The 19,310-nt window shown below is 60.6% G+C and overlaps 2 protein-coding genes across 4 annotated transcripts; both read left to right on the forward strand.

The window, feature by feature from the left end:
* The first annotated feature begins 1,836 nt into the window (after positions 1 to 1,836).
* MOB3A (MOB kinase activator 3A) lies at positions 1,837 to 7,185 on the forward strand. 2 transcript variants are annotated; one of them, XM_031604310.2, is made up of 5 exons: positions 1,837 to 1,977; positions 2,887 to 2,984; positions 3,099 to 3,381; positions 4,884 to 5,086; positions 7,017 to 7,185. In XM_031604310.2, the coding sequence occupies exons 2-5, from the start codon at positions 2,964 to 2,966 to the stop codon at positions 7,044 to 7,046; spliced, it is 537 nt and encodes a 178-aa protein (XP_031460170.1). In that variant the 5' UTR covers positions 1,837 to 1,977; positions 2,887 to 2,963; the 3' UTR covers positions 7,047 to 7,185. The 2 variants fall into 2 exon arrangements, with proteins under 2 accessions (XP_031460170.1, XP_031460167.1); XM_031604307.2 differs by having other exon boundaries at positions 2,887 to 3,381.
* Positions 7,186 to 9,388: 2,203 nt separating this feature from the next.
* Positions 9,389 to 17,554, forward strand: MKNK2 (MAPK interacting serine/threonine kinase 2). Of its 2 annotated transcripts, XM_090125861.1 has the most exons (13): positions 9,389 to 9,500; positions 10,066 to 10,147; positions 10,252 to 10,353; positions 10,442 to 10,539; positions 11,070 to 11,149; positions 11,482 to 11,555; positions 11,660 to 11,764; positions 11,965 to 12,020; positions 12,111 to 12,206; positions 13,483 to 13,677; positions 13,772 to 13,936; positions 14,022 to 14,065; positions 15,247 to 17,554. In XM_090125861.1, the coding sequence occupies exons 1-13, from the start codon at positions 9,453 to 9,455 to the stop codon at positions 15,506 to 15,508; spliced, it is 1,407 nt and encodes a 468-aa protein (XP_089981987.1). In that variant the 5' UTR covers positions 9,389 to 9,452; the 3' UTR covers positions 15,509 to 17,554. The 2 variants fall into 2 exon arrangements, with proteins under 2 accessions (XP_089981987.1, XP_089981988.1); XM_090125862.1 differs by lacking the exon at positions 12,111 to 12,206.
* The last annotated feature ends 1,756 nt before the right edge of the window (positions 17,555 to 19,310 follow it).

Below are 19,310 nucleotides of genomic sequence, written 5' to 3' on the forward strand. Positions count from 1 at the left end.
CCTGGGGGCTGCAGGAATGGTTTGTCAGTGAGAAATCACCTGTTGCTGTAATACAGGCACATCTCATGGGAGGGCTGAGCGCTGTGTGCCACCAGTGCTGTGTGTGGAGGATGCGAGGGCTCTGCAGAGGTGAGAAATCCTTTCTGCCCCAGCAGCTGGGAGCTGCCAGCTCTGCGTGGAGAAAATCCCGCTGCCTTTGCAGAGCTGCTGGCCCGGTTACCTGCGCTGCAACCAGAAGCATGGGCTCATTTGTTTCCTGCAGGGTGGCTGCGCTGTGGGCCCGCATTGTCCATCAGGGGGAAAACGGCGATCTGTGCGTGGGGGAGGGGGGCAAAAAAAGCCTCGGGGCGAACATCGGCCGCACGCAGTGAGCAGCAGGGCCTGAACCGCGCGGCGCATCGCTGCCTCGCAGCAGCACGGCGGGCTGTGCTGACATCGTGCTGACATCGTGCCGCCATCCATCGAGCAGCTGAGCAGAAAATCGGCACTCACTGCTGCAGCTCGTGCGAACCGCGCAGCGAGAGCTGCGTGCCTGGAGCTGCGCCTCCTTCCAGCGGGGCTCCGCTCCGTGCGGCGGAACGAGGAGCTGAGCGGCGGCACCGCGGAGCACGAAGAAACGCCGGAGATCCCGCGGGCGGCCGGAGCCGTGACTCAGCTGCAGGATGTGATTACCGCGCTGTGTCAACGCTTCGTTCCGTCTCTAATTTAATCCATTAGGGTTTCTAAGAATAACCGGCTTTTACTAATTACAAAGGAGAGCGGGCTGATCCGTACCGGCGGAGCTCCGGGCGGGGCCGGGAGGAGCTGGGAAAGGCCAATGGGGGGAGGGGGGGTGGAACGGCACCGAGGAGCCGCGCTGCCCTCGGTTTCCCCACCGGGACCCGCATCCACCTGCACGGCGCTCCCACCCACCGGCCGTCCGCCCCGACGCCTCCTAAGCCTCGGGCGCGGTTTGGGTCCGTGACCGCTGTGGGGTTTAAGGGGGTGTTTGGAGTCGCGGGCAGTGGGGGTGCGTGGGGGGTTGGACGCGGGGGTTTCGGTGGGTTTTTCCAACCGGAACGATCCTGCGATTTCACTCTGAGGTTTGGGGGCGGTTTCCTACCGGAGGGGTCGCGCCCCACGCACTGGCCGTAAAGAAGGAAATAAAACAGAATAAATTGAGCTACGCGAGGCCTTCCCGAGCACGTCGGACTGTGACCCCCCGGGGTTCCGCCCCGCCCCACGAGCAGCGGCGTTCGCGGCGCAGCGCGGCCCCTTTAAGAGGAAGAAGCGCAGCGCGGGGCGCGGCCCCTTTAAGAGGAAGTAGCGCCGGCCGAGCGCCGCGGAGGGGGAGGGGCGCGCGGGGCTGCGCTGCGGCCGCACGAGGGGCAGAGCGGCGGGTGAGGGGCGGGGGTCCGGGGGGGAAATGGGGGCTGGGGGCGGAACCGGGCGGCTCTGCGGGCCCGGGGGGGGGAGCGGGCCCGAGCGATGCCTGCGGCGTAAATGAAATGCCTTCGTGGGGGGGGGGCGGGGGGTCGCGGCTGCGGGTCTGCTGGGAGCCGAGAGCCGAGCTCGGAGCTCGGAGCTCCCAACCGGGGCGGCTGCGCTTCCCCGTCCCCTTCCCCCCAACTTCCCCTTCCCCCCCGCTTCCCCATCCCTTTTCCCCATCCCCTTCCGCATCCCTTTTTATCCCCGCCTTCCCTCCCCCCCGCTCTGTTATCCCCCGTCCCGCAGTTCGTTCTCCGGGTGCGCTTCCCCTCCTTTCCCCCCCCCCGCCCATCCCCTCCCGCACCGCCCCGCAGCCCCGTCCCGCAGCTCACGTTCTCTTTCTGCCTTCAGTCCCGCACCGTTGCGTCTCTCGGCCTTCGAGTCGGCACGGAGCGCTGCGGGGCGCGGGGTGAAGCTCTGCCCCGCGGGACCTCGGCAACAGGAGGAAGAAGAGGAGGAGGAGGAAGAAGAGGAGGACGACCTTCAGCCTCCGAGCTTCGCCTTCTACGGGTAAATATCCGCGCTCTGGGCTGCGGGACCCGCGGCGCCCATCGTTCCGACGCGGTGCTCGCTGCCCGCGCCGCCGTCCCGTCCCCTGTTCCGCCCTCCTGTTGCTGCACGCGGCTCCCTGCGCCCCCATCCCCTCCCCCTTCTCTCCCGTGCCCTGGGACGATGCTCAGCCTTTAGGGACGGATCTGAGCCGCGGTTTTCCCATCGGCTCTGTGATCGCTGCCGGTCTGCGGCTCCGTGCCGTGCCATGAACGGCTCTTTGTGTTCACCCGGACCTTTCGCAGCAGAACATCTGAAGCTGTGTTTGCGGGGAGTTCTGTGCTCAGGCGGATCGATTTCCGGGCTGGAAGCAGAGCTGCCTTCCTGCTTGCAGACAGAAACGCTGCTGTGCGCTCAGCACCGCGGCCGGGCTGCGCTGTGCTTTGTGCGGGGCTCAGCGCGGCTCCTGGATGCCGGCAGGGCTGCGAATTCAGCACTCGGAGGAGCAGCCGTGCAGCCACGGCGCGATGCTGGCTGCGATGCTGGCTGCGTGAGGGCAGTGCTGTGCCTCGCATTGCGTTGCTGCTCGGAGGGGATCTTCCTTCCCCCATCCAGCGGGCGGTGCAGGCGGGCAGCTCTCCAGGACGGAGCTCTCGGAGGGTTTCTCCCTTTTCTCCTTTCTTTGGCTCTCCTGGCACTCAGAGCAGCCGTGCTGTGCGCCCCACGCAGCCCCACGCACAGAGCAGCGTTTGGCTGCAGCCCCGAGCTCCCATCGCAGGGCTGCCCGGTGCTGACGACACGAAGGACGGCCGCAAACAAACGGCGCCGTGTTCCTCATCGGTGTCCTTTTGGGATCTGCGCTCACGTCCCTGCCTTGCCTCGCCTCTCCTTTGCGTGGGCTGCAGTTAACCCTGCTGTGCTGCCTTGCAGGCCGGGAGTGGATGAGCAGCAGCAGCAGGAGGAGGAGGAGGAGGAGGGCGGCTCTGTGACGGCGGCAGGGAATCGAGATGTCCCACGCTTTGAAGCAGGTGTTCAATAAGGACAAAACCTTCCGGCCCAAACGTAAATTCGAGCCGGGCACGCAGCGCTTCGAGCTGCACAAGAAGGCTCAGGCGTCGCTGAACGCCGGGCTGGACTTGAAGGTGGCCGTGCAGCTGCCGCCGGGCGAGGAGCAGAACGACTGGGTGGCCGTGCACGTGGTGGACTTCTTCAACCGCATCAACCTGATCTACGGCACCATCAGCGATTACTGCACCGAGCAGTCCTGCCCCGTCATGTCGGGAGGCCCCAGGTATGAGTACCGCTGGCAGGACGAGCACAAGTACAGGAAGCCCACGGCCCTGTCTGCCCCGCAGTACATGAACCTGCTGATGGATTGGATCGAGGTGCAGATCAACAACGAGGACATCTTTCCCACCAACGTCGGTGAGTGCGGCTCTGCCTGCGGCGGGGCTGTTGCTTTGGGCACGGGGATGGGATCACAGGACTGCTCAGGTTGGAAAAGACCCTAAAGATCATGTGGGGAAGGAGCTTGATAGATGAAAAACTTAACATGAGCCAGCAGGGTGCCCTTGTGGCTCGGAAGGCAAATGGGATCCTGGGCTCCATCAAAAGAGGGGTGGCCAGCAGGGACAGGGAGGTGATTGTCCCCCTCTGCTCTGCTCCTGTGGGGCCCCATCTGGAATCCAAGTGTGGAGCCCCCAGTACAAGAAAGACAGGGAGCTGTTGGAGAGGGTCCAGAGGAGCCACAAAGATGAGCAGGGGCTGCAGCACCTCCCCTATGAAGACAGGCTGAGGGAGCTGGGCTTGTTCAGCCTGGAGAAAAGAAGGCTGCGGGGTGAATCATTGCAGCCTTTCAGTACCTAAAGGGAGCCTACAGACAGGAGGGGAATCAACTCTTTGAGAGGGTAGATAACAGCAGGACAAGGGGAAATGGTTTGAAGTTGAGGGAGGGAAGATTGAGGTTGGATGTCAGGGGGAAATTCTTTACAGAGAGAGTGGTGAGGTGCTGGAACAGCTGCCCAGAGAGGCTGTGGATGCCCCGTCCATCCTTGGAGGTGTTCAAGGCCAGATTAAATGGGGCCCTGGGCAGCCTGGTCTAGCATTAGGTGGGAAGGTTGGTGGCCCTGCATGTGGCAGGGGGTTGGAGATTCATGATCCTTGAGGTCCCTTCCAACCCTGGCAATTCTGTGATTACTGAGTCCAACCACGACCCAACCATCTTACCCCAACTCCAACAGCCCTCTGCTAAATCACAGCCCTGAGCACCACATCCAGGCGGTTTTTAAGCACATCCAGGGATGGTGACTCAGCCACCTCCCTGTGCAGCCCATTGCGGTGCTTAACAACCCTTCCTGTAAAAAAGTTCTTCCTGATACCCAACCTAAACTTACCCTGGTGCAACTTGAGGCCGTTTCCCCTCATCCTGTCACCAGTGAGAAGAGACCAGCCGTGCTGTGCTGCAGTCACCTCTCAGATATTGGGAGAGAGCAATAAGGTCCCCCCCCCCCCCCCCCCCAGCCTCCTCTTCCCACACTAAACATCCCCACTTCCTTCAGTCTCTCCTCATAGCCCATATTCTCCAAGCCCTTCCCCAGCCTTGTTACCTTTCTTTGGACCTGCTCCAGCACCTCCACGTCCCTTCTGTACTGAGCTGCCCAAAACTGAACCCAGCACTCGAGGTGAGGCCTCACGGGTGCAGAGCACAGGACGGAGGTGTCCCCGAGGTCACCCAGTGGGTGCATCCCCAGCGCTGCCCGTAGTTCTTCAGCAAAGAGCTGCAGACCCCTCGGTGTAGGAGGAACCGCAGCGGGTTTTCTTCAGCCCTTTCCTTTGGGGAGCTGAGCTGCTCTGCAGCAGAGCTCGGCGCTTTGTGACGCAGAGGGGCGGAGGGGAGCAGCTGTGGGATGTGCTGGTGCTGCCCCCAGGTACGCCCTTCCCCAGGAACTTTCTCCCCGTGGTGAAGAAGATCCTCTCGAGGCTCTTCCGCGTCTTCGTCCACGTCTACATCCATCACTTCGACCGCATCACGCAGATGGGCTCGGAGGCGCACGTGAACACGTGCTACAAGCACTTCTACTACTTTGTGAAGGAGTTCAACCTCATCGACACCAAGGAGCTGGAGCCTCTGGTGGGTGGGGGGGGTGGGGGGGCTGTGCCTGGGGTGGTTGGCCTGGGAGGGAAGGGGGTGGCGTGGAAGGGGTGGCACTGGTGGTTCTGTGGGGTGTCCTGCCCCACTGGGGGACAGGGATGTGGCATTAAGGGGTGGCAGTGGTGGTTCTGTGGGGTGTCCTGCCCCATGGGAGGAGTGGGGGGTGGCATTAAAAGGTATCGGTGGTGATTCTGTGGGATGTCCTGCCCCACTGGGGAACAGGGATGTGGCGTTAAGGGGTGGCAGTGGTGGTTCTGTGGGATGTCCTACACCATGGGGGGAGTGGGGGGCTGGTATTAGTGGCATTAAGGGGTATTGGTGGTGATTCTGTGGGGTGTCCTGCCCCACTGGGGAACAGGGATATGGCATTAAGGGGTGACAGTGGTGGTTCTGTGGGATGTCCTGCCCCATGGGAGGAGAGGGGGGGTGGCATTAAAAGGTATTGGTGATTCTGTGGGGTGTCCTGCCCCACTGGGGGACAGGGATGTGGTATTAAGGGCATTAAGGGGTGGCAATGGTGGTTCTGTGAGTTGTCCTCCCCTATTGAGGGATGGGGATGTGGCATGAAGGGTGGCAGTGGTGGTTCTGTGGGATGTCCTGCCCCATGGAGGATTGGGGGGGTGGTATTAAGGGGTACTGGTGGTGATTCTGTGGGGTTGGTTGTGGGGAGTCCCCTACAGGGAGAGGGGGGATGTGACGTTAAGGGGTATCAGTGGTGGTTCAGTGGGGTTGGCTGTGGGATGTCCAGCCCCATGGGGGATTGGGGGGGTGGCATTAGTGGCATTAAGGGGTATTGGTGGTGATTCTGGAGTATCCTGCCCCACTGAGTGGGGGGAAGGGGATGGCGTTAAGGGATGGCAGCAGTGGTGGTTCTGTGGGGTTGGCTGTGGGGTGTCCTGCCCCACTGGGGGACAGGGATGTGGCGTTAAGGGGTGACAGTGGTGGTTCTGTGGGATGCCCTGCCCCATGGGGGTATGGGGAGGTGGCATTAAAAGGTATTGATGGTGGTTCTGTGGGGTTGGTTGTGGGGAGTCCCCTACAGGGAGAGGGGGGATGTGACGTTAAGGGGTATCAGTGGTGGTTCTGTGGGGTTGGCTGTGGGATGTCCTGCCCCATGGGCGTGTGCGGGGTGGCATTAAAAGGTATTGGTGGTGATTCTGGGGTGTCCTGCCCCACTGAGTAGGGGGGAGGGGGTGGCATTAAGGGGTGGCAGTGGTGGTGGTTCTATGGGGTTGGCTGTGAGGTATCCTGCCCCACTGGGGTACGGGGGTGAGGCATTAAGGGGTGGGAGTGGTGGTTCTGTGGGTTGTCCTGCCCCACTGAGGGAGGGGGAGGGGGTGGCATTAAGGGGTGGCAGTGGTGGTGATTCTGTGGGGTTGGTTATGGGTTGTCCTGCCCCATTGGGGGAGGTGTGTGGGGGGGGTGGCATTAAGGGGTTGCAGTGGTTCTGTGGGGTGTCCTGCCCTACTGGGAGGGTGGGGTGGCATTAAAGGGTGGCAGTGGTTCTGTAGGGTTGGCTGTGGGTTGTCCTGCCCTACTGGGAGGGTGGGGTGGCATTAAAGGGTGGCGGTGGTTCTGTGGGGTTGGCTGTGGGTTGTCCTGCCCCACTGGTGTTGTGGGGGGGTGGCATTAAGGGTCAGTGGTGGTTCTGTGGGGTTGGCTGTGGGGTGTCCTGCCCCACGGGGGGGAGGGGTGGCATTAAGGGGTAGCAGTGGTTCTGTGGGGTGTCCTGCCCTACTGGGAGGGTGGGGTGGCATTAAAGGGTGGCAGTGGTTCTGTAGGGTTGGCTGTGGGTTGTCCTGCCCCACTGGTGTTGGGGGGGAGGGAGGGGGTGGCATTAAGTGGTGCCTGCAGTGGGGCAGATGACCGTGCTGCAGTTCTGTACCTGATGCTCCTGGTCCCTTTGCAGAAGGAGATGACAGCACAGATGTGCCACTGAGCGATCCCTGCTGCGCAGCGCCGTCCCCGCAGCACCGCACAGACGTTTCCTTACAGAAATGGATTTATATTTTTAAGGCGTTCCGATGTAATCACTGCAGTATAGCAGGAGTATTTTTGTAAGAGATGTTCTAGATCGATTCGTTTGGTTGTTCGTCTTTTTTTGTTTCGTTTTGTTTCGATAGCGATTTCTATTATTAAAAAAAAAAAAAAGGAAAGGGAAAAAAGAAAGGTTGCAGGCTGCTGGGAGGAGGGAGCAGGCGTTGTGCGATGGGGCACACAGTGCTGGGTGGGCATTGTGGGGTCAGGGCAGTGGGTTTGAGGTGCAGGAGGGGGTTGGATGAAGGAACTGCTGCTCTGTGCCCCAGGGGTGTGCATGGAGGGGGGGGGGTTTGGAGGGATGTGAGCACAGGGATGGATGCGTACAGCTTGATTGGAAGCAATAAATGGAGGGCAGCACTGTGCAGGGGGAGCTGCTGTGTGTGTGTGTGTGTGTGTGTGGTTGTGGGATGAGTGCACAGCGCTGGGTGTGCAGAGAGCATGAAAGGAGCGTGCAGGGAACGTGCAAAGAGCACTTGGATGCAGAGAGCGTGTGGGGGGTGCAGGAAGTGTGCAAAGTGCATGCAGGGAGCATGGGAAGTGCACGTAGTGGGCGTGCAAAGAACATGCAGTGCATAGCGTGCAAAGAGCACATAATGAACACGCGGAGAGCATGCAGGGAGTGTGCAGAGTGCATGCAGGGAACATGCAGGGAGCGTGCAAATCCATGGAGTGCACGATGTGCAAAGAGCACGCCATGAACATGGGGAGAGAATGCAAGGTGCATGCAGTGAGCGTGCTGACAGTGCGAAGGGAACATGCAAAGTGCACGCAAGGAGCATGCAGAGTGCATGGAGGAAGCATATAAAGTGCATGCAGGAACACGCAGTGCGCAGTGTGCAAAGAGAATGTGGTTGAACACGCAAAGAGCATGCAGGGAACGTGCAGAAAGCATGCAAACTACATGCAGGGACACGCAACAAACATGCGTGGGACACGTGGGGACATGTAGCAAACATGTAATGAAGATGTAGGGAACATACAGAGAGCGTGCAGGCTGTGGGGTGCAGCTGGCCCTGCTGATGTGTTCATTGTGTGTTCATTGTGTGTACCCCCATGCTCCTTGTGTGTTCCCTGCGTGTAAATTGCATGTTCGCTGCATGTTCATTACATGGTTGTGTGTTCCCTGTGTTCATGGCATGTTCTCTGTATGTTCATTACCTGTTCCTTGCTTGTTTGTTGCATTTTCCCTGCATGTTATTTGCATGTTCATTGTGTGTTCCTTGTGTGGTCATTACATGTTCTTTGCATGTTTCCTGCATGTTCTTTTTGTGGTTCCTGAATGTTCATTACATGTTCTGTGTATGTTCATTGCATTCTCTCTGCGTGTTCCTTCCCTGTTACATGTCCCTCGTGTGTTCATTGCATGTTTGTTATGTGTTCTGTTGAGTGTGCATTGCATGTTTATTACATGTTCTTCACATGTTAGCTGCGTGTTCACTACACGTTCCTCCCATGTTCTCTATGTATTCATTACATGTTCCTTGCATGTTCGTTGGGGACTTGGGGGGCTCTGGTGGGTCGGGGGGCACATGGGGCCGTGGGGACACACACACATGATCTGCCCCCCCCCCCGCACACACACAGGCCCACGTCACAGCGCTGAGCACGGCCCCACTCGTGACATGAGTGTGGCTGCACCCGGGAGGGGGGGGCGTGGGGGTGTTCCCATCCCTGGGGGGGGGGGGGAGGGAGACACGACCCCGGGGTGTCCCTGCGATGAGCGAGGGGGAGGGGCGTTTCGAGGGGGGGGGTTGGGGGAGGGGGAGGGTTGGTGCGGGGGGGGTTCCAGCCCCGGCTACAGCAGTGGGGGGCGGACGTGGGGGTGTTTTGTCCCGGGGGGGGCAGCGGGGAGGGCTGCGTGCCCTCATTGGCGGCGCTGCGCTGAGGGGGGGGGAGGGGGGGGAGCGGCGGGGGCTGTTTTGGTGCTGGGCCGCAGCGCGGGGCGGGGCGGGGCGGAGCGGCGTTATAAGCGCGGGGGGGGCGGTGCCGGGATCCCCCCCCGCGGCGGAGCGGAGCGGTGCGGAGCGGCGGCGGTGGCGGTGCGGTCCGAACGGCGGCGGTGAGCGGGGCGGGGGGGGGGGGGGGAGGAACACGGGGGGGGGCTGTGCGGGGGGGGTACGAACCTCTGAACCCCCCTCCCCCCCCTTCTCTCTCCCCGCAGGTCTCGGCCACCCCCCGGCTCTGCCCCTCCCCCTCCGCCCCCCCCCTTCCCCGTTTTTATTTACCCCTTTTTCCCCCGGTTTTATTGCCCCCCACCCCCCCGTTTTCTTGTGTCCCCCCCCCCCCCCACGCACCCCTCAGCAAAATGGTGCAGAAGAAATCGGAGCTCGCGGGGTTCCACCGCTCCTTCACGGTACGGGGGGGTGAGGGGGGGGGGCCGGGCCCAGCGCTGCAGCACCGCCCGATGGGGACGGGGGGGGCATTGCGGGGGGGGGTCATTGCGGGGGCTCTATGGGGAGTGGGGGGGTACTGGGGGGGGGGCTCAGCTCTATGAATGTGGGGGGACGCTGTGGGGTGGGGGGGTTGTTTGTCCCTCACCCGGAGTGGAGCTTTGTGGGGGGGTGGTATTCCTGTTCCCCCCCCCCCCCAGCCCCCTTTCCCCGTAGTGGTGCAGTGCTCCCCTGCCCCGATCCTGCACTGGGGGATCAGGGCCTGTTGGCTTTGATGTGGGTTTGGAGTCGTGGGGCTGCCCCACAGCCCGGGGGTGGGGGGTGAGGGGGGGGTCGGGATGCTCTGTGCCCCCCATCGCAGGGGGGGGGGGATCCCAGCAGTCCCATCCCGTGTGGGCAGCCCCATGGATCGGGGCTGCTCTGCACCTATGGGGGGGCAACAGCCATATCCCCGGGGTGTGGGGTGAGGGGGTGGGGGGGTTCCATCCTTGTGCCCCACACTGTGACCCCCAACCGCCCCCCCCCCAGGGCCAGAACCCCTTTGAGCTGTCGTTTGAGCAGCCTCCCCGCCTGCAGCCCGAATTTGACTTCGACTGCCCACCCCGACCCGGTAAGCATCGCCCCACAGCAATGGGGTGGTTGGGTTGGAGGGGGGGGGGAGGGCATGTCTCTATAGGGCTGAAACCCCCCTGCCCCCCACCCTCCCCCCCCCAGACATGCCCTCCAGCCAACCCATCGACATCCCCGACGCCAAGAAGCGCCCCAAGAAGAAGAAGCGTTGCAGAGCCACCGACAGCTTCTCGGGGCGCTTTGAAGGTGAGGGGGGTTGGGTTGGGGTCGGGGTGTATGGGGCGGTCCCTACAGTGACCCCATTGTCACGGGGACCCCCCTGCCCTCCCCCCAGATGTGTACCAGCTGCAGGAGGAGGTGTTGGGGGAAGGGGCCCACGCCCGAGTGCAGTCCTGTGTCAACCTCATCACCAACAAGGAGTACGCCGTCAAGGTGCGTGCCTCGACCCCATTACTGCCCCATAACCCCACAGCCACCCTGCAGCCACGCTGGGAAATGAGGGCGGAGGGGGTGAGTGAGTGCTTGGGACGCGTAGGGTGTGGGGCTGCCTGCGTATCCACCCCATAGGGCAGGGCTTGGGGTGTGCGCACCCTGTGGGGCAGGGCTATGGGGTTTGGGGGTGTGTGTGACCCCATGTAGGGCAGGGCTGTGGGGTTTGGGGTCTGTGTGCCCCCTATAGGGCAGCGTGTTCGGGGAGGTGAGGCTGGAGAGGTTAGCCCAAATTCCCCACTGACTTTTGGGGTGGGAGCAGAACGCAGTGGGGATTGGCAACCCCTCCCCCCCCCCCACACACACACCCTTTAGGACGCCCCTATTGATTCAGTGTGGGGGGGTTAGGGTTAGGGTGTGGGGTAGTGGGGCAGTGGGTGCAGCCCCACGAGTGGGAAAGGACTGGCAGGGTGGGAGGGGTTCTGTGTCCCATTTCCCCCTCCTTAACCCCCACTGACCCCCCCGTGCTGCAGATCATCGAGAAGCGCCGCGGGCACATCCGCAGCCGCGTGTTCCGGGAGGTGGAGATGCTCTACCAGTGCCAGGGCCACAGGTACGGGGGGGGCACCCCATGGACCCCCCACCCCAGGAACATCCCACGTGGCCCCACTTTCCCCGATGGGCTTAGGGTGTGGGGTCTTTGGTTGTTTGGGTTTGATCTGTCCCATCCCATGGGGAAGAGTCCTGTGGGCCTGTCTCATGTGGGAGTCAGTGCTGCTGGGGGGGGGGAGGGCACACTTTGATGGCCCCAAATCCTCCTGAAGCTTTGGGGGGCAGGAGAGGGTCTTTGGCTGTTGGGGTTCAATCTGACCTTGAGCATGGGGTGATTGGGGGTCACATCCCACGTTGGGGGGGTCCCCATATTTTGTGGTGCCCCCACCTTAGGAACGTGCTGGAGCTGATCGAGTTCTTCGAGGAGGAAGAGCGCTTCTACCTGGTGTTCGAGAAGATGCGGGGCGGTGAGTGCTGGGGGGTCTTATGGGGTCGTGGTGGCGATGAGCTCAGCCCCCCCACCCCTGCACTGAGTCCTGACCTCCCCCCCTCCACTCCCCTCACCCCACAGGCTCCATCCTGACCCACATCCACCGGCGGCGCCACTTCAATGAGCTGGAGGCCAGCGTGGTGGTGCGGGACATCGCGCGCGCCCTGCACTTCCTGCACAACAAGGGTGGGTGGGGGCACCGCCCTGCCGGGTGTGGGTCCCCCCCCGGGGGGTGAACCCGTTCCTCTGTGGGGAGGTGCCCCATGGCATGGGGGGGGCACTCAGCCCTTCTCTGCATTGGGGTCAGGGTGGGGTGGGGGGGGGGTATTTTGGCCCTATATGAGGGTTCCTCTGTTTGTTGTTCCCCCCCCCACCACCACCTATAGGAATAGCACACAGGGATCTGAAGCCAGAGAACATCCTGTGTGAGAGCCCAGACCAGGTGAGTGGGGTAAGGGGGTGATGTAGGGTGGGGGGCACAGTGCCATGGGGGTCATCCAGCCCCACACATCTGTGCCCCCACCCCACGAAGGTGTCCCCGGTGAAGATCTGTGACTTCGACCTGGGCAGCGGCATCAAACTGAACGGGGACTGCTCCCCCATCTCCACCCCAGAGCTGCTCACCCCGGTACAGCCCCCCCCACCCCATAACACTCCCACCCATATTTCCCTATTTCGTGACCCCCACCCCCCACCGTTTCTTCTGCTGTCTGTTCTAAGAGCCTCATGGGGAGGGGGGGATGGGGTGGGAGGTGTCACAGGGAGCCCTCACCCTACAACACTGCTGACCCACCCTGGGGTGAGGGAAGGCCTTATCACTGTGGGGCTCCATTGGGGATTTTTGGCCTCCGGGGGGGCTAAGCTGCAAACAGCAACTGGGGGGGCGAGGGGCACACAGTACCCCCAGCCCCTCTATCCTACTCCATCGCTGTACTGTCGTGTTCCACTTGTGTCACAGGTTCCCTGTTCTCAGCTTCACTGGGGGTTGTTTTCCCCCACTCCCCTTCACCTCCCCCTGGTTCCTATAGGGTTAAGGCTCACCCTGTGCCGGGGGGGGGCACTGTGGGGGGCGGTGCCGTTCCATTATCTGCTGCTGCAGCTTTTCCTCTGCCCTCGTCACCGGGTCATGTGTGCTGGAAAGGCCCAGAGCGTGGGGGCGGGCGCTGTGGGGTCTGGGCGTCCCCATTGCATCAGCACTCACTGCTGTGGGGAGGGGCTTGGAGTGGGGTGCTGGGGGGGGGGCTTTGGGGTGACACCCCCTCTGCAAAGGGGTACAGCTGCTGGAATCCTCTGCGTTATGTTGGGGGGTGTGGGGAACCCAAATCAGGGGGTCCGTGCCCCAGTGCTCCCCATAAGGGGAACCCATTGGGGCGATGCCATAAGGTAGGGACCCCATCCCTGTGCTCACTATAGGGGGACCCACAGATTGGGGGTTTAGGGACCTCATCCCAGTGCTCACCATAGGGAGACCTATTGGGGGTGGTACTTGAAGTGGGGTCTCCCAGATCAGGGGGTTTGGGGATCCATCCTGATGCTCCTCAAAGAGGGATGTGTTGGGGTGATGGTGGTAAATGGGATCCCCAGATCAGGGGATTTAACGACCCCATCCCAGTGCTCTCTGTAGGGGAACCTAAAGGGGTTGGGAAGGGGGTCGCCCCAGATGAGGGGCTTTGGGGATCCATCCTGCTGCTCACCATAGGGGAACCCATTGGGGTGATACTGTGAAATGGGGTCCAGCAGAGCTGAGGACCCCTTCCCAGCGCCCACCATAGGGGGACCCATTGGGGACGGTGCTGGGAAGCGGGCTGTCCAGGTTGGGGTGATCTGAGGATCCCATTGGGACGGTGTGGGGAGGCAGCCCCCCTCCAGAAGCTGCATCCTGACAGCTGCCCCCAACCCTGCAGTGTGGCTCAGCTGAGTACATGGCCCCGGAGGTGGTGGAGGCCTTCAGCGAGGAGGCGTCCATCTACGACAAGCGCTGTGACCTGTGGAGCCTGGGGGTGATCCTGTACATCATGCTCAGTGGGTACCCCCCCTTCGTGGGCCACTGTGGCTCCGACTGCGGCTGGGACCGGGGCGAGGCGTGCCCCACCTGCCAGGTGTGCGGGGTGCCCGCCCTACAGCCCCTTGTTTTCCCTTCCTTCCCCCCATACTCACCCCGCAGTCCCTCATTTTCCCTTCCCACCCCCCCAGAACATGCTATTTGAGAGCATCCAGGAGGGCAAATACGAGTTCCCCGACAAGGACTGGGCGCACATCTCCTTTGGGGCCAAAGACCTCATCTCAAAGCTGCTGCTGCGGGATGCCAAGAAGCGGCTCAGTGCTGCCCAGGTCCTGGAGCATCCCTGGGTGCAGGGGGTGAGTGCTGTGTGCCCCCCATCCCGGTGTGATGCCCCCGAGGGCTGTGGGGTCCCCATATCTGAGTGGCTCTGTTTCATTGCAGTGCGCCCCGGATAACACCCTGCCAACCCCCATCATCCTGCAGAGGTGAGTGCTGGGGGGTGGTCCTCATCTGTAGGGTTGTGGCGTGGGTTGGGGTGGGAAGGAACCGAAACTCATCTGGTTCCAGCACCGTGGGTGGGGACAGCCCCATAGAGCAGGTTGGCACAAAGCCCCATAGAGCAGGTTGGCCTGAAAACCTCCAGCCAGCATCTGTGGGGTGGGCTGGGGCCAAACTGGGGCTAATGGGGTGGGGGTGGTCATTGGAACACAGCTCCTGGGGGACTGCTACCCTGCACCACCCCAATGGCTTGCCCTATGGGATCTCCAGATCTCCTCATCTGGGGCAGTTCCCAGCACCATCCCCAATGGGTTCCCTATGGTGGGCACTGAGACTCAGAGATTTGTGGACCCCCAATGGGGTTCCCCTATGGTGAGCAGCAGGATGGACCCCCAAGCCCCCTGACTGAGGGGAGCCCACTTCCCAGCACTGCCTCCTACAGAAAGTGCTGGGATGGGTTCATTAAATCCTCTGATTTGGGGACCCTATTTCCCACCATCAGCCTAATGGGTCCCCCTCTGGGGAGCACTGAGATGGGGTCCCCAAACCCCTGATCTGTGGGTCCCCATTTCATGGCATCACCCCAACGGGTCCTCCTATGAGGAGCTCAGGGATGTGGATCCCATTTCCCACCAGTACACCAATGGGTTCCTTCATAGTGAGCACTGGGACATCAACACTCGTGATTTGGGGGACCCCACTTCCCACCATCACCCCAGTGGGTCCCCATGTAGTCAGCACTGGGATGGGGTCCCCAAACCTCTGATCTGTGGGTCCCCATTTCATGGCATCGCCCCCATGGGTTCCCTGCAGTGAGCACCAGCACATGTACCCCCTGATTGGGGGGACCCCACTTCTCAGCATCACCGCCAGCAGCCCCAGCTCACCCCACAGAATCCAGGTTTGCCCCCAGCCCACCCCACAGGCCCTCGGATGGGATGGGGGCACCCACTGCTGCTCCAGGCAGTGCCAGTGCATCGACCAAGAACTTCTTCCCTGTATTCCACCAAAGCTCACACTCTTTGTTTAAAACTGTGATCACAGGATTCTGTTTGTGCCACTATGGGGTTGCAGTGCATGATTTGGGTCCGAGCCCCATTTTCAGCACCATCCCTGCACGCGTGGGGCCTCAAACACACTCTCAGCTCCCTCCATCTGTGCCCCATAGGAACAGCAGTGCCAAAGAACTCACCTCCTTCGCCGCAGAGGCCATGGCCGTCAACAGGCAGCTGACACAGCGCGACGAGGACGAGGAAGAGGAGGAGGAGGAGCGCCCCATCATCATCAAAGCAGCCTCCAGGGCCGTGCAGCTCTCACCACCCTCCGAGTCCCAGCTGGCGCAGCGGCGGCAGAGGAGCAGCGCGGCCAAAGCAGTGGCTGCGGGGCAGCACCTGGTGGCCCCGCTGGTCCTGGTGGCTGACCAGGCCTGAGCCCCGCGGTGCTCCCCTTCCCCACCCCTTTTCCTCTTCAGTTTTTCCTTTTTTTTTTCTTTTCTTTTTTTTTTTTTTTTTCCCCTCTATCCCCAAATCTGCCCTTGTTTGCTGGCTGCCAACGAGATAGGACTGTCCTGTTGGCTGCTCCCCGAGGTTTTGCGGATCTTTTGAGGCTTTTGGGGCTGGTGGGGTTTAGGGAAGATCCTACTATTTTTTTTTTTTCTAAGATATTAAATCACACGTGGGGTTGCTTCCCCCTCTCCTCTCCCCCCAGCACACCCACAGGCACCAGACAGACACTTGGGCTTTGCTCCCCAGCTCGTGGTTGGTTTCTCCTTTCCCCCCCATGCATACCCCGGCACCGAAGGACTCTGTGCCACAGCCACTCTCAGCTCATACTGTGAACAAAAGACCATCAGCAGCAGCGCTGTCACCTCGGCCCTATGGGGAGCTGAGGGGTCCCCCAAATGCTGGGGGGGGGCCTCAAGCAAGGGGGGCCATCCCAGGGATGTGTGGTATGGGAGTGCACCCCAATGCTCACCCCAACCCCAATGCTCACCCCCCACAATGCATCCCATTGCCCCAACCCCGACTTGTGCCCGCTCCGGCAGCCAGCCTCCAGAATAAGCTATTCACCCCCCTTTTATCCTTTTTAATTGTTATTGATTAGTGTTGGTTTTAACCTGCTCTAGCTGTGCTTCTCTACAGGGCACGGAGAAACGTCTTCCGTTCCACCCTCACTCCAGCAGGCAGCTCCCAGGGGTAAGGTCAGAGTGGGGCAATGCTCAGTCCCAGGGCTGTGCTCCTGCACTGGGGGGGTCGTGCACCCCAGATTCCAGGGGAGCTGAGGCAAATAGGGAAAAATATCTTTAGGAATACAGGGGTGCTCCATGGAATCCCCCTCGGTAGGGCAGCATGGCCCTGGTGTAGCTTTGGGCTGGCCCTGAGGCTGGGCAGTGGAGGGGAGGTCCCAGCTGGGAGCAGCAGCAGCAGCAGCAGGAGGGTTTGGGGTGCAGGGCAGCAGGGGGGAGCTGATGGAACACTGTGGGGTTGGAGCTGCGGCCGTCCCCGTGTCCTGCTCAGAGCAGGGAGCCCTGTTATTCTGCATTCTCTATGCTTGGAGCTTTATATGTTTGGGGTTTTTTTGGGGGGGGAGGAACAGGGGGAAGCAAAAAGCAACCGTGCCCCATGCTGTGTGCAGTGGGAGCTTGCCTGGATATGGAAGAGACATCCCCGGGTCGCTGGAAAAAAGAGTTCTCCTTTCTGTTTTCAGACTGCTGACAGCAATACTATGCAATATGTGTGGGGTTGTTTTGGGGTGGGGGTTTCCTCCAGGTGTAGGGCTGCCCTCCCCACCCCTCTTCAGCACTGTGGGGTTAGGGATGGTGATGCCCCAAGGCCCCCAGTCTACCCTCCCTCCTGCATGGGAAATCCCCCCTTCTCCCCCCCCCCCCCCCCCGAGGAAAAACAAAAAATCCATCTTGATTGTGCGTTGTGACATGGATTGCTTACTTTGTGCTATCAGTTGTGGATGATTCCTCGTTGTCTTATATTAAGAACTGCTGGAAGGATGCGCAGCCAACGCCTCGGGCTGGGGTTCCTGAGGTCTGCTGTGGGGTGGGAGCAGCACGGGGTCAGGCTGTGGGGTTCAGGATCAGCCCTGTGGCACCCACAGGTGCTCCCCAAAGCCCTTCACCCACTCCTGCAAAGCCCCGCAAAGCACCTATCCCAGAAACCAGATGTTACGTTAGTTTTGAAGCTGGAAACTTTAAGCATTTTGCCTTCTCCCATCCCTGCACTCCCCTCCGGCCCCCCGCTGACCTGACGTAGGACTGGGTAGAAACTTGTACTGTGAAGTTAACTTTTTTTTTTTTAATAGAAATGGGGGGATTTTCTCTGCTTTATGATGGATGAAGACTGCCAAAGCTGAGCTGACGCATTGTACCCCGCTGCCTCTGCTCAGGGCTGGCTGGGGAATAAAAATAACAGGGGGAAAAAAAAAAAAGAGAATTAAAAAGGAAGAAAAAAAAAAAAAAAAAAAAACCCTACAACCAACAAGCACTTTACTGTATGTACCAGGTGAACTGATACAGCTGGATTGAAGTTTTCCTTTATAACCATTGTTGATGCCAGAATTTTGTATTCTGTTTTGTAAGGATTTAATAAAAATGCGTTGAGACCGACCCAAGGGTGGGGGCTGTCCCAGTCCCTGTTCACTTCTCCCGACCCTGGGGTGGGGGGTGGTCACCATGGCCCCAGTGTGCCCTGGGCTGTGGGTTGGGGGAAACTGAGGCACAGAGACAGCGTGGGGTGGGAGGGGATGGCTTTGGGGATGAGGTGACTGGGGGTTTGGGGATGGTTTTGGCTTTTGAGGATGCTATGGGGCCAGCTTTGGGGAACGTGGAGGTGGGGAGCGCAGGGGGAGAGGGGCTGCAAAAGCATTGCTGTGCTGCTTTAACCCTTGTTTAAGTTCTCGGAAATATAAAGTGATTTTTTTAAGGTGTGTTCTGGCACGGTGAGGAACTTTTCCAGCCGTGCCCCTGCGCTGGGGATGGGCACAACAGCACCTGGGTGCCGGTGCTCAGCTCAGAACCGGGTTTGGGCTGGGGCAGTGGTGAAGTTGTGGGGCAGAGCTGAGCTCTGTGGGGCTGAGGACAATGGCCTGGGGTGTCCCTTTGGTCCCAGCAGCTCTGGTGTCACCTCTGCTGTCCCAGCCAGGATCCCCTTCCTCGCCACCGCCCCTAGAAAGTGCCCCACGGTTGGACACTGGGTCAGAGCACGTGCAGAGAAGGGCAGCTCTGAAAATAGCCCTAAGCTGAGCCAAAGTGCCCCACGCCACTGGGTGCTGCAGCATCAGCCCAAAATAGGAGCTCACGGTGACAGCGTGGCGGTGGCACCTGGGTGACACAGTGGGACGTGTGACGTTTCTGAGGGTCTCTGTTCCCATCTTCTGCTTGGGACGCACCTCCACAACACAAAGCAACGTAGGATGTCCTCTGCTTCCTGCGGTGCTCGGGCTGCTGGTTGTGCTGAGCCGGCTGCGAGCGCCTGATTGGTAAAGCAGCAATCTGGTGGTGATCAGGTCTAGAAATAGCGGCGCGGTGCCGTTTTTAGGAGCGTTTGTTCTCAGCTTTATTTTGGGGAAGTCGAAGCCTCCCAGATGGCACTGTTTCTGACGGCGCCTCTTTGTCTAATAACACTGCTGATCACTTCTGCTTCGCTCCAGAGATGAGCAGCCGCTTCTCCCCGTCCTTTCTGCACCCCTGCCTGGGTGTGACAGCACCCCGAGCACATTCCTCCACTGTCCATACGATTATTTCTCTCCTTCTTTCCATTGGCCTGACTTTTAACTATCAGGCCACCACCGCAAAACGACTAATTTTCATTTATTTCATCACACGCAGGGCTCTAATTAGTTGCCTGCATGGTGGCCAAAGGCCGGTGCTGCTTGCTCCATGCAGTGTCCACTCTTGCAGCTGCACACGGGGCCGAGCAGCAGCCTGCAGCTCCCTCTGATGCTTGCAGCCCTAATGAGGCAGCGAAACACAAGCAGGACAGAGCGGAAAACAGAGTTTTGAGCAAAAAACCAATGCTGAAATGCATGGAAACAGCTCTGCCAGCAAAGGGGTGTAACTGCGACGTGCTGCGAGGAGAAGGACGTGGTGTTTTTGAAAGAGAGCGCGTCCATGTTCAGTGCTCGGTTATCAGTAATTGCAGGAAGATTTCAGAAGGAAAAGCAGCGTCTCTCTCAGGGCTGCCGTGCATTCCTGCATGCAGACTGGGTGCCAGAAGGGTCAGT

Source organism: Phasianus colchicus, chromosome 28 (assembly GCF_987193195.1).
Source record: "Phasianus colchicus chromosome 28, bPhaCol1.hap1.1, whole genome shotgun sequence".
NCBI lineage: Eukaryota > Metazoa > Chordata > Aves > Galliformes > Phasianidae > Phasianus > Phasianus colchicus.